The following is a 13,035-nucleotide window of genomic DNA, read 5'->3' as shown; positions in this document are numbered from 1 at the left end:
TCTGAGATTCTGAATTTGGGGTTTTCATAAGCTGTAAGCCATAATCATCTAAATTATATCAAATAAAGGCTTGAAATATCTTACTTTGCTTGTAATGATTCTATATAATATATTAGTTTCACCTTTTAAGTTGAATTACTGAAATTAATGAACTTTTGCACGATATTCTAATTTTTCGAGTTTCACCTGTGTGTATATATATATATATATATTTTAAATGTAATACTTCAAATAACACTATAATACAAATTCCACAAAAAAGAGAGAAAAAAAGGCAAATCTGTTTTTGTTGGTTCTTTCTCTCGTCTCTTTATTTTTGCAGCTTTGTGTTTCTCTTTAGCCGTAATTATGTACAAAAAAATACCATATAAACACAAAGTTTCTGTCATAAATCCCATATTTATTCCAGTGTTTCTGAGTTTAGTAGGCCATTAGCCACCATTAGAATCAATGCAAAAATGCACTAAACAAAATGCCAAATATTCTGAAAGCACCCTTACATTATTTGAATAAGATTCTACATTAACTTGTTAATTAAGGCAGAAACAAGACTTTTAATACCTATGGTATTTTGGCTGAAACTTTGGTTAGCATAGTGAATTTTTGTACCTTTGGGTGGGCCTCAATAAAAATGGATGGGCCAAGTTTACACCCAATTGTTTTTTAACCAAATTTTCCTTAACAACAGAGAAGTGGCACATTCAAACAGTTCTTTCACACTTTCAGAAATTAGAAAGTATGCATTTTTTAAAAATATATATTTGAAGTCAAAGAATAATCTCTAGTATTCTGGGAGGGCCTGGGTCTAATTTGAGAGGTCCCAGGTCCACCCCGGCCCACCCTTGACTACACCACTGAATACAAAACACAAGATAATTCATATTGAAGATTGTCTTCAGTTTGTGTAATGTTAAAAAAATCTCATCCTTGTTTAAATTATCCTTACGCAACAAACCCCAACCATATAAACATAATATCTGTGGATATTTTCAATAGTATTGGCAGTCTATTTTTCTACAATATTGCTTTTGTTTACCCCAAAAGTCCCCGACAGACTCATGAAATACAGTTCTAAAAATATGCTTACATAAAAGTCATATTTACTTTCATTTTACAACTGAATAAAGACATTTGTAAAAAGTAGATCCACACCAATGAAACCGGCTGTGCTTAAATGAAATAACAATAACTTTCATGGAACATAAACAATCATGTTAATAAATCCCGTACAGTAGCTCCAAGTGTCAAATCTGATTACAACTTTTATCATTTTATCTGTTATCTTGACATGATAAACTAGAACTAGGTAGACCTTCTTGATGTAAAAATGGTTCCAGGGACCACAAGAGGGTTTGTACCGCAACAAAAATCAAACTTGGCACTTAAAACATGTCATGGATTGTGCGTACAGAGAAAGAAAACACTGACCAACACACAATAAAACAAACTTAAGCATGGCTCAAAAACAGCTCATTAAGTTGGCTCAAAACTGTTAAAGCAATAGTTCACCCAAAAAATAAACGATGTCATCATTTCCTCACCCTCATGTTGTTCCAAACCTGTATGACTTTCTTCTATGGAACACAACAGAAGGACTTTGGAAGATTCCTACGAGTCGCTCTTTTTCATGTGGTTACAATGAAACGAGGGGCTGAGAAAAAGGACATAAAACGTTTCGTCTGAACTTGATTCAATCGTGTTGAAATGAGTTTTCTTCAATGAAAATGACCATGTAATTTCAACGTAAATACTTTAAGTAGAGGGAACAAAGCTGAATCCAATCAAATTTAACATGTCGAAATAACTCAAATGAAACTTTTAGTGATATGCTAGCTAGTGACAGTAAATGTTAGCATGCTAAAGCACTTTGCTATGGTTAGCACAGCAATTGCTCAGTGCTTGAAATATAAATTATTCACTGAAAATCTTCCTCTACGGTGAGCTGTTAACCACTCTGACCGAATCACTGAATCAATGAGTTGAACTCGAGAACCGGATCAGTTCGATTCATAAATGAATCACTCAGTTGTGAACTGGATCAACCAATTCACTAAAAAGATCCCGTAAAGGATCATTGGATCACAAACAGGATATATCGCTACTTCTCTCCATGAACGTGTCGATTACGTATGACAACGGCATTGTATGACTTCAGAAGCTTCGCAATATAGTGCGCAAGATGTATGGACTGCTTTCAAGACACCCTTTTGTGCTCAACAAAAGAAAGTCATTCAGGTTTGGAATGACATGAGGGTGGGTAAATGATGACATTTTTGGGTGAACTGTTCCTTTAAGAGCTTCCTGATGCATGCAAGAACTTACAAATGAAACGTGATACCACACACACACACACACACACACACACACACACACACACACACACACACACACACACACACACACACACACACACACACACACACACACACACACACACACACACACACACACACACACACACACACACACACAAACACACACACAGGGGTTAAGGAGGTATTACACTGGTCTTCCTATACAGTTCACTCTGCCTTCTTTTCTGCTTTCTCTCCTTTGATTGCAGTGAGAATGTTGGACAACACCTCCGTGTACAGCAATGTTCCCAGGAACACCACAGCTGTGCCCACCCAGTGCCAGGCCGTGAACGGGTTCCGGAAGTACAGGATGGAGATAATGAGACTCAGGAATTTGCGTAACGTCACCACCAGCGTAACCGTGAGTGACGCGCACTCCGTCGTCAGAATGAACACACCACGAATACAAACGTACCTGAGAATCTGGTTCAGGACAAAGTACAGGATAAAAGTTGTGCTAATGTATTTGTATGCAAATTTATCTTGTTTACGTCTTTTAGCTACACGTTTGAAACAGTGTTTATTGTAACGTTTACCGACTTTCCCCATTGACTTCCATTGTAAGTGCCTTAGTGGAAACCAGATATTTGCCTTTTTTTTTTTTTATAAAAGCAGAAACAAGTCTAAATACATTTTTACTGTAATCAACATTATGCCACAAATGCTGTCGATTGAGCTTAACTTGTATTGAACCCGGAATATTCCTTTTAGCAGATGATGATATGCGAGACATGAAACAATAATAGTCATGTAAATATCATATTAGCTACTACTAAGCAGGGGAAAACAATGCTAAATGCAAATAATAAAATGCAACTAACCAAATAATCATGCATTGTTAGGATAGCCAAATAAAAAGGCTTATTAACTTTTAAAAGGGTGGAGAAAAACGCTTCCCTTTTATTGTTGTCATCAAATGCAGTGCGTCCAATTCAAGTAATTATTTTGTCACTTGGTAGAAGCTAACAAAATTAGGAGGACGCCAACATGGAAGCGTTAAATGATATGCCCTCATCTTTAAAAATATAATATATAAGGACATGTGTTAACCAGTTGGGAACGGCTAGTATAGGGTACGCTATTTTTTGTTGTTTTTTTTTCCTCCCCTTTTTCTCCCCAATTTGGAACGCCCAATTCCCAATGCACTCGTGGTGGCGTAGCGACTTGCCTCAATCCGGGTGGCGGAGGACGAATCTCAGTTGCCTCCGTGTCTGAGAGCGTCAGTCCGCGCATCTTATCACGTGACTTGTTGAGCTTGTTACCGCGGAGACGTAGCACATGTGGAGGCTTCACGCCATTCATCACGGCATCCACGCACGACTCGCCACGTGCCCCACCGAGAGCGGGAACCACATTATAGCGACCACGAGGAGGTTACCCCATGTGACTCTACCCTCCCTAGCAACCGGGCCAATTTGGTTGCTTAGGAGACCTGACTGGAGTCACTCAGCACGCCCTGGATTCAAACTAGCGACTCCAGATGTGGTAATCAGCGTCTTTCCTCACTAAGATACCCAGACCCCAGGGTACACAGTTTTATACATAATATACACTGTTTATAAATCTGAAAGGATACTGGGTGATGACGTTCATCAGCAGGTAAAACCACATGACTGGCATGGACTGACCAATCACAGGGATTTCCACCGGAGCTTTAAGAGAAAGTCAACAAAAGAAATCAAAACAATTTTAAGACGTTTGGATAGGATTTGTCATTTCAAAAAGCCTCACAAATCGTTGCATAAAAAGATGCGTTTTTATTTGCTTAAAGGCAAAGAGATTAATTTTCATTATATGCTGAATATCTCATGGCTTTTACATAGAGAGCATCAGTCTGGTTCCGGACGTAAAAATGTCAAATATTTTTAATGACAACTTATAAACCTTTAAAGACAAACTTGCCGTGAGTTCTAAGGTTGTAAATCGATGGTTTATACTTCAGTTGAAGCCATCGCTCCATGTATTTCATCTTAAAAAAAAAAATAAAAAAATGGCTTAATAGCTTGAAGAACTACACTACCCATAATCCTAAACATGACACATTATACCACAAATGCTGTCGACTGAGCTTAACTTGTATTGAACTAATTAAAATGAATGGGAAAAATACTTCTGGAACCAAGAACAAGCGGCCCGGCACTGCTGCGCTCTATTGCGACAACTAGAAAGCTAAATGACCCCAATATATACGCACACTTACCGCTCTGACTGAAGAGCACGGCGTGTTTGTAGATGTCGGTCGACAGCAGGAGGAACCCAGGTAACGGCAGACAGTGCTGAAAGAGACCCGGAAAGACCACACTTAATCCCAGATACTGAAACATGGCGATTCAATTCAACATGTTGAACTCTCGAATACACCTAATGTATGTAAGGGACTCACATTGTAAAATAAAGCTTCCTTGGAGTGTTTGCCATACTGTTTGTACAGAGTTTCTTGGAAAATACCCATTCTAGCAGACATCAGCAATGCAAAAGTAAGCATCCCGATACCTGAAACACAAGCAGAATTCATTTATCAGATGCTAATATGTGATGACGCGACAACACGACTATTTCAAACCACTATTATTCTGCGTCCTCGCTCTAAAACAAGGAAAACCAACGTTACCAAGAAGCCAATGCAGGAAGGCATGAACTCCCTCTTCCTCTGTGGCGCCCTTCTCAACGTTCTACATTCAAAAACAGGGACATTAATGAATGAAAGTAAATGGGGCCAGTTCATAAACATTTAAATACACACCATTTCAAAAGGACAGCCACAAGACGCAATGTTTACATGATTTTAGTGCAATAAAATCCCACGTTACAGCATTTACCAGATTATATGGTTAACGCTGTTACGTCGTCATGGCAAAGAAGTTGTCCATCCATCCATCCATCCATCCATCCATCTTCAACCGCTTATCCGAAGTCGGGTCGCGGGGGCAGCTGCTCCAGCAGGGGGCCCCAAACTTCCCTATCCCGAGCCACATTAACCAGCTCTGACTGGGGGACCCCGAGGCGTTCCCAGGCCAGTGTGGAGATGTAATCTCTCCACCTAATCCTGGGTCTTCCCCGAGGCCTCCTCCCAGCTGGACGTGCCTGAAAAATCTCCCTAGGGAGGCAGCCAGGGGGCATCCTTACCAGATGCCCAAACCACCTCAACTGACTCCATTCGACGCAAAGGAGCAGCGGCTCTACTCCGAGCTCCTCACGGATGACTGAGCTCCTCACCCTATCTCTAAGGGAGAAGCCCGCCACCCTTCTGAGGAAGCCCTTTCGGCCGCTTGTACTGCGTGACCTAGTTCTTTCGGTCATGACCCAGCCTTCATGACCATAGGTGAGGGTAGGAACAAAAATTGACCTGGTAGATCGAGAGCTTTGCCTTCCGGCTCAGCTCTCTTTTTGTGACAACGGTGCGATAGAGCGAGTGCAATACCGTCCCCGCTGCCCCGATTCTCCGGCCAACCTCCCGCTCCATTGTCCCCTCACTCGTGAACAAGACCCCGAGGTACTTGAACTCCTTCACTTGGGGCAATACCTCCTCCCCTACCTGGAGTACACTCCATCGGTCTCCTGCTGAGAACCATGGCCTCAGATTTACGAAGAGCAACGAAGTTGTAATAACGGATATAACTTTACAAATAAGATTAGGATGCAATTTTATCACACTAATGTTAACACTCTTATTGTTTACTTCTTGTGGCTCTACTTTTGAAACGGTGTGTATTTTAAAGTTTACAGACTGGCCCCATTCACATCCATTACTGTAAACGCATTTGCCTAAATTTGCAAAAAACTCACCACTTGCTTGGCCGACATGATAGTGCAGATGAAAATGCCCATAGACACCAGCACAATGGAGAGATATTTACTCTTGGAATATCTGCATTAAGAGTAAAATAACAATGTAATAACCAAACCTAACTAAACCCAATGTAATGGCTTTGAGCAGAATCTTCAGCGTACCTTTTCTTCAAGATGATAATACCGAGTATCATGTTAGCAATGAGAGATCCCTGGGATCAAAACAAGAGAAGTTGAAAGTTTGAACATGCATTCAGAGAGAAAGTCACAAAAACATCTTTCAAACTCAGGGTGTTTGAAACTCACGGATCTGAAGATCATATGCAGGGGCATTGCAATGTTAAAATTGAGAGCGTAGTTGTTGATCACGCTGATGGTAAAGAACATGGTCACCATGATCACATAATTCCTGCAGAGGTGAAGAAAATCACATAAAAGTCTGAGAGATTTAAAGCACAAGGAATGTAACCAAATGCAATCTATAATTTAAGCATATTGCAATATGTGGAGACTGTATTTCACACAGTTTGATCTGGTGTATATTGCATATTTCGGCAAGTCATCCGGGTATTCTATGTATACAGAAAATGTGCATGCTGTATAATCTGTGCATAATCTGTCAAAGGTGTCTGAACTGTGTGTTGACTTTAAAACCACCTGTAACAGTGACAAAGCAAAGCTTTCACCTTTCACCTCTAATAATCAACAAATATCAGTTTTGTACATGGTCCTCAGAAGCTGAGTAAAAACACATATAAAGGCATGCAAATACATGCACATGTAACCTCATGGGAATCTGTGGCTTTTTGCGTCCGAAGTTGGTCTCAAATATGAATCCCTCCAATGCAATGAGGGCAAACTGGGCGACTGTGACAATGTTTCCACATCCAGGGAAATCCCTGTAAAATGAGCGGTTCCATGTAAGGTATACAGCTGAGAATTGACAACATATACGACGTTTAAATGCATTAAATACACAAATTTATGAGACATATTCAACTCACCGCACCAAAAATTCCAAAAAAACAACATTGCTACAGCACCCAACGAACACCAAAGTGATCGCAAAGAGCGTATTCATTTTTACAGGCTGAAAAACGCAAACGCAAACGCAATACTTATTTATGCTTTAAAGTATCCAGATGTTGACATTGTGAATAATATATAAATGTGGTAATGCTCCTGCACTACTAGTGAGACTCCTCAATAATACACACGTCCACCGGCAGACTTGTTTTCCTGCTTGCGCCGCTGCGGCTTCTGGTGTTTGTAGTTTTTTATCTCCAAACCAGAATGGAAACTGAAAGAACTAAAAACAACATCCCCCAGCAGCGCGCTAGTCGGGGGCTAGATCAAAGTCTCATTCAAGGCAAGTCAGTTCAATCGGTAACCATTTTTGGAACTGTCCCGGCAGCTGATTTCAATGTGGCATAACAGAACAGCTCATATCTATTTGAATGGGGAAATACCGAAATCTCCAAAACGGTTGGTCAAAATTACGAACAAAGAACATAGTTAAAATACCAAATATAATCTGACAACAATAGTATCGTAAATTGCGAGTCTTAAGTTTAGATCTAGCAAAATAATATTAATAATAATGATAATAATTTTCTCAGTATGGATCAGCTAATGCAAATGCACGTAATAAGTTATTGGTTCGTGTTACTGATCTATATATATATATATGTTATATATATAGATCAGTGGTTCGTGTACCCATGAGGCGAGAATTCCTCCTTTTCCACATCCCCCACATTAGGCATTCATTTTAATTCCAGTGTCCCGTCTCAAGATAAACAGTCTCTGGCTAGGTTCATTCAAACTTCAAACCGACAAACTTTGAACGTATTTGCATGCAAGTCGTGTGATTGCGAGGAAAAAGCAGTTATTAAATAGCTATTGAAAGAAAATCACGTTTTAAAAATTAAGAATGTGATTTTAAGTTTTTATTATATAATAATAATAATAATAATAATAATATATATATATATATTTTTTTTTTTAAACGTAAGAATATTGAACAAACATAATTCTCAAAATAAAGGAGCATACACTATTTAATTAGACAAGTAACAAAAACAGAAAAATATAAATTAAATTAATTTAAAAAAAAGAAATCGAATTAACAAAGCATTTTTACAGCTTTTGGTTTCAAATGCAGAGATTGTTTTCAGGCACTGCCTGGTTCCATTGACAATTTTATTAATTGATTTGTGTATATTCAATTTAGCTAAAAATAACAAAAGATTACCGAACTCACGGCGCGTAATCTGAGACGTTTAAAGCGTCATTACGTGTTTCCGGTTTTGTGGCGTTCACACAGAACAGTTTCACTCATCTGAGAATCAGCTGATAAACAGCAGAAAACATGATTTCATTAACGGACTCACAGAGTAAGTCAATTTCACTTCATCTATGCTGAATGGTAGTGACGTTAGTTTGGATAGTAATACCCCATATACCACTTTAAAGGTGGAAATGTTCTGGAAGTGTTGAATGGGAATGAATGGAAATGTGCGGCGTGGCCTCTAACAGTAATCAAATTACTGTAGTATAAATATTATATCTGTAATCTAAGATTAATAAAGTATCTATAACTATTTCTTATCTCTATCTGTCAATCTATCTGCCTGTCTGTGTATCATTGTTTGTTTGTTTATCTATCTATCTATCTGTCTGTCTGTCATTGTTTGGCTATCTATTATTGTCTGTCTGTCTGTCATTGTTTGGCTATCTATTATTGTCTGTCTGTCTGTCTGTCTGTCATTGTTTGGCTATCTATTATTGTCTGTCTGTCTGTCTGTCTGTCATTGTTTGGCTATCTGTTATTGTCTGTCTGTCTGTCATTGTTTGGCTATCATTGTCTGTCTGTCTGTCATTGTTTGGCTATCTATTATTGTCTGTCTGTCTGTCATTGTTTGGCTATCTATTATTGTCTGTCTATCATTGTCTGTCTGTCTATCTATTTGTCTGTCTGTGTCTCTTTCATTGCCTGTCTATCTATTTGTCTATCATCGTCTGTCTGTCTCGTTCATTGTCTATCTATCATTGTCTGTCTTTCGTTGTCTATTATTGTCTGTCTGTCTATCTATTTGTCTGTCTGTCTGTCTGTCTGTCTATCTATCTATTTGTCTATCATCGTCTGTCTGTCTGTCTGTCTCGTTCATTGTCTGTCTGTCTGTCTATATATCTATTTGTCTGTCTATCATCATCGTCTGTCTGTCTGTCTGTCTGTCTGTCTGCATGGTATTATTTGAGTACCTTTGAGAACTATGTAAATATTCAATATGGTAATCATATAAGCCATATAAAAAAGTACCATAGCTTTACCACAGTACAGTGATCGCAACCCCATGGTATTTACATGAAATACTGTAGTATTTAAAGAATACTGCCATGGCAGTAACATGGTATTTCCAAGACACCATGTCCAAACAATTGCACTAATAATCTCCTCTTGTGTTTAAACAGAGATGGGGATGGGGTTGACCGGGTTTGGCGTGTTTTTCCTCTTTTTTGGGATGATTTTGTTCTTCGATAAAGCGCTCTTGGCCATTGGAAATGTGAGTATGTCCTTTAAACAGACAGAAAGTGACGTGCTCGTTTGAATAAAGAAATGTGATGCTCTATCCTCTCCCGTTTTGGTTAATGAACTCCATGTTAACGTGTTTGTTCCTTTGTAGATCTTGTTTGTTGCAGGTCTCTCGTTTGTTATTGGACTGGAACGGACGTTTAGGTTCTTCTTCCAGAAGCATAAAATTAAAGCTACTGGGTTCTTTCTGGGGGGAATTTTTGTGGTGCTCATCGGCTGGCCGATCATAGGAGTTGTTTTGGAAATCTATGGATTTTTCCTTCTATTCCGGTGAGTTTTGGAGGAGAGTTACGTATAACTGTCTGTGATGTATTTTCTGAGATATGAAACACACTAATAATTGCATATGCTGAAAACCCAAATAAGTTGACTTTACTCGATTGATTGATGTTTTTGGCATCCCAAAATTCATATAGAATGAACTTAACTATTTAAGTTTAGGTAACTAGATGTATGAGGGCTTAACTCAGATTTACTATTTAAATGTATCATTAAATAAACATATTTCTCCACAGAAATGCATTTATCCCTGTACTTCAGTTGCACAAGCAGAACTGAAATAGAGTTAACAGGGTCCAACTTGACCAAAGGGGACACAGATCACCCTAATGGTGACATTTTACATTTACATTTATGCATTTGGGAGACGCTTTTATCCAAAATGACTTACAGTGCACTTTTTACAGGGACAATCCCCCCCCGGAACAACCTGGATTTAAGTGCCTTGCTCAAGGGCACAATGGTGGTAGCTGTGGGGTTCAAACCAGCAACCTTCTGATTAACAGCCCTGTGCTTTAGACACTATGCCACCACCACTCCATCACACAAACAATTGTATTTAAAACTATTAAAATGCCCCCATGTGTTTCCTTTGACCAAGGAAACATAATTGAAAGCACAAGGCATTGTGGGTATTCCCCATAGCCTCAGTTTTGTTAAGTGATGACAACATATAAGGGTTTACAGTGTAGAGGAAACATTATTTTATTAACAAAAAAACTCAAAAGATGAAAATATTACTGATTGGTTGAATTACACAAAACATGTTCAGGTCACATTCCACCAAAAAAAAAAAAAAAAAGGATTTTTTTTTTTGCTGTCACATTATTTTTATGATAATGAGGCACATATCCACCCAAAAGCTCATTACTATAATCCATTCAGAACTACAAATACTAGCATGCAGTATAAAGATTTTACATTTAAAATAAAATGTCATTTTTTGCATTACAGTAATGTGTATTTAGTGGGAGAAATGTGCTTAAATGTGATTAAAATAAATTGTAATAGTCATTTTCACTATGCAAAATATTTCTTATTTATTTTGATTTTGGTGTAAAATATGACATCTGACAGGTTCTTCACAGGTTTTCTTGACAGATTGATCCTAGTAGTGTACGTTCAGATTAACTTACACCAGTGCGGTTCTGTGGAATCTTCCAAACAGATCAAAAGTTTGATATTTAATTTTAATTGGCCATCTCCATCGATTTCCAGGGGCTTTTTCCCAGTGGTGGTGGGCTTCATTAGACGGGTGCCCATTCTTGGATCTTTACTCAATCTTCCTGGTATCAGCGGGGTAAGTCTGACATAACTTAATGTATTTTTCACTACCTTATTTTGTCTGACATTGGCCATTTTGACTACACGTCTCTCTCTCTTTCAGTTAGTGGACAAAGTCGGCGAGAGCAACACAATGGTATAACGGTCACAGGTTTTGTTATGTAGTTTTCTATGAGTGGCTCATATTTATATTTGTCCGAATTTGTGCTTCTGGCTGGAGATCTCACTGGCCATTCCTCTTTGAACTACTGAGATCAGATTTTTGATACTTCACCTGTGGAGAAGTGTATTTGGGACTCATTTCCACACCGACTCCAACGCTGTTATTGTTGCTGCATCACACGTCTGCCTCCAGGGGGCGACGGGGACCAGTGCACCTCAAAACCACGACAAGCTGGACAAACAAAGTTCAACCGAGCGAATTTTGACGCTATTTCAGAGAAGATGTTTTGGGTTCTGAAAGATGTTACTGCATTTTTTGTTACGCTTTTATGTGCCAAAGGTTTTTCGTTTTTAAATTGTACAAATTTTTAGGCTAGTTTGTACTTTCTGACTTGAGCGCCCCCTAGTGGAGTGGAGACCGTTTCATCTCTTCTTACTCAGCAACTTTCGTGAAATGCAGTTGTTGTAATAAATGACTGACTTGTTTAAGTATTTGTAAATACTTAATGTACATTTTTTTACAGACAAAGATCCAGTTTAATAAATGGATTATATCCGGTCCAGGTATTTGTTGCCAAACTATGAAACACATCACATTTGTACAAGCAAATTTCAAACAGAATTGGACATTTTAAGCATGTGGGTTACACAGTATACTTCCCTTAAACATTGCACACACTTAGCAAGTATATTTTGTTATACAATCAGCAGTTTTTGCAACAGTCCCGTACTTGCTTGATTTCTAAAAGACATGTGCTTTATCTATAGACTACACCAGTTGAGCTCTGGAAGTAAAAATCCCATTAATGTTCTCCATTGGGGAATTTATTATTAACGATAACCTAAACCTTTAAAGACCTATTGTGAGCAATGAGGTTCATCGCTGGTATATGCTTCTGTTGAAGCCACCAGTCACATTATTTTAACTTCACTTTAAAAAAATAAAAAAATAAACATATTTAATTGTTGGATTTCTGTTGAGAAACTACACTACCCATAATGCTGCTGTGAAAGCTCCGCCAATCAATGAATCGCTGCAAACAAAGTGCGCCAAAAGAGCTCTGCAGCGACCGCTCATGACGCGGTCAAGTTGTTCTCCCTACACTCTCAAGCTACTAATATGTTTGTATATATCTGGATATTTTGCTTACTTAAAATATATTGTTTGTATACTGATAATCAACAGTTTTATATTTTTCATAACGTCACTGGCAGGGCTTCATGGTAGTTTTCGTAAATTACGCTTTTCAAACAGGTTTTACAAACAGATAAAAGCCAACAAATGGCTTAATTAGAGTTGCATATAAAACTGGGTTAGAAGAAAGTAATTTAACACAAAAACGACAGGCTTCACCTTTAAACGCTCAGAGATAGACGCCATGATCAAACACTTAATGCAGTGAATTCAGTGTTTACAGATGCTCCACTGCATTTCTGCGCTCTTCTTCAATTGGGAAACTTCATCACTGGTCAGGGACATGTTGACCACGCTGCCCACTCCAGTGCTGTTTTAACACGCACGGCAAACTTAAAAACACCTCGTCACTGATCCCGAACATACCCTGAAACAAA

General features: G+C 38.5%; 2 protein-coding genes across 3 annotated transcripts; one reads left to right on the top strand and one right to left on the bottom strand.

The window, feature by feature from the left end:
• Window positions 1-294: 294 nt before the first annotated feature.
• slc35b4 (solute carrier family 35 member B4) lies at window positions 295-7,685 on the bottom strand. The gene is made up of 10 exons (XM_052122824.1): window positions 7,148-7,685; window positions 6,929-7,042; window positions 6,450-6,552; window positions 6,306-6,355; window positions 6,141-6,222; window positions 4,966-5,026; window positions 4,738-4,847; window positions 4,555-4,630; window positions 3,931-4,006; window positions 295-2,769 (listed from the first exon to the last, which is right to left on the bottom strand). The coding sequence occupies exons 1-10, from the start codon at window positions 7,222-7,224 to the stop codon at window positions 2,523-2,525; spliced, it is 996 nt and encodes a 331-aa protein (XP_051978784.1). The 5' UTR covers window positions 7,225-7,685; the 3' UTR covers window positions 295-2,522.
• golt1bb (golgi transport 1Bb) lies at window positions 2,577-12,064 on the top strand. 2 transcript variants are annotated; one of them, XM_052122826.1, is made up of 5 exons: window positions 2,577-2,715; window positions 9,618-9,709; window positions 9,830-10,008; window positions 11,236-11,317; window positions 11,405-12,064. In XM_052122826.1, exons 2-5 carry the CDS (start codon window positions 9,620-9,622, stop codon window positions 11,441-11,443), a joined length of 390 nt encoding a protein of 129 aa, XP_051978786.1. In that variant the 5' UTR covers window positions 2,577-2,715; window positions 9,618-9,619; the 3' UTR covers window positions 11,444-12,064. The 2 variants fall into 2 exon arrangements, with proteins under 2 accessions (XP_051978786.1, XP_051978785.1); XM_052122825.1 differs by lacking the exon at window positions 2,577-2,715 and adding an exon at window positions 8,353-8,539.
• The last annotated feature ends 971 nt before the right edge of the window (window positions 12,065-13,035 follow it).

Source organism: Xyrauchen texanus, chromosome 49 (genome assembly GCF_025860055.1).
Source record: "Xyrauchen texanus isolate HMW12.3.18 chromosome 49, RBS_HiC_50CHRs, whole genome shotgun sequence".
In the NCBI taxonomy this organism is placed as follows: domain Eukaryota; kingdom Metazoa; phylum Chordata; class Actinopteri; order Cypriniformes; family Catostomidae; genus Xyrauchen; species Xyrauchen texanus.
Note: the sequence above shows the minus strand (reverse complement) of the source record. Positions and strands in the feature narration are given on the sequence as shown.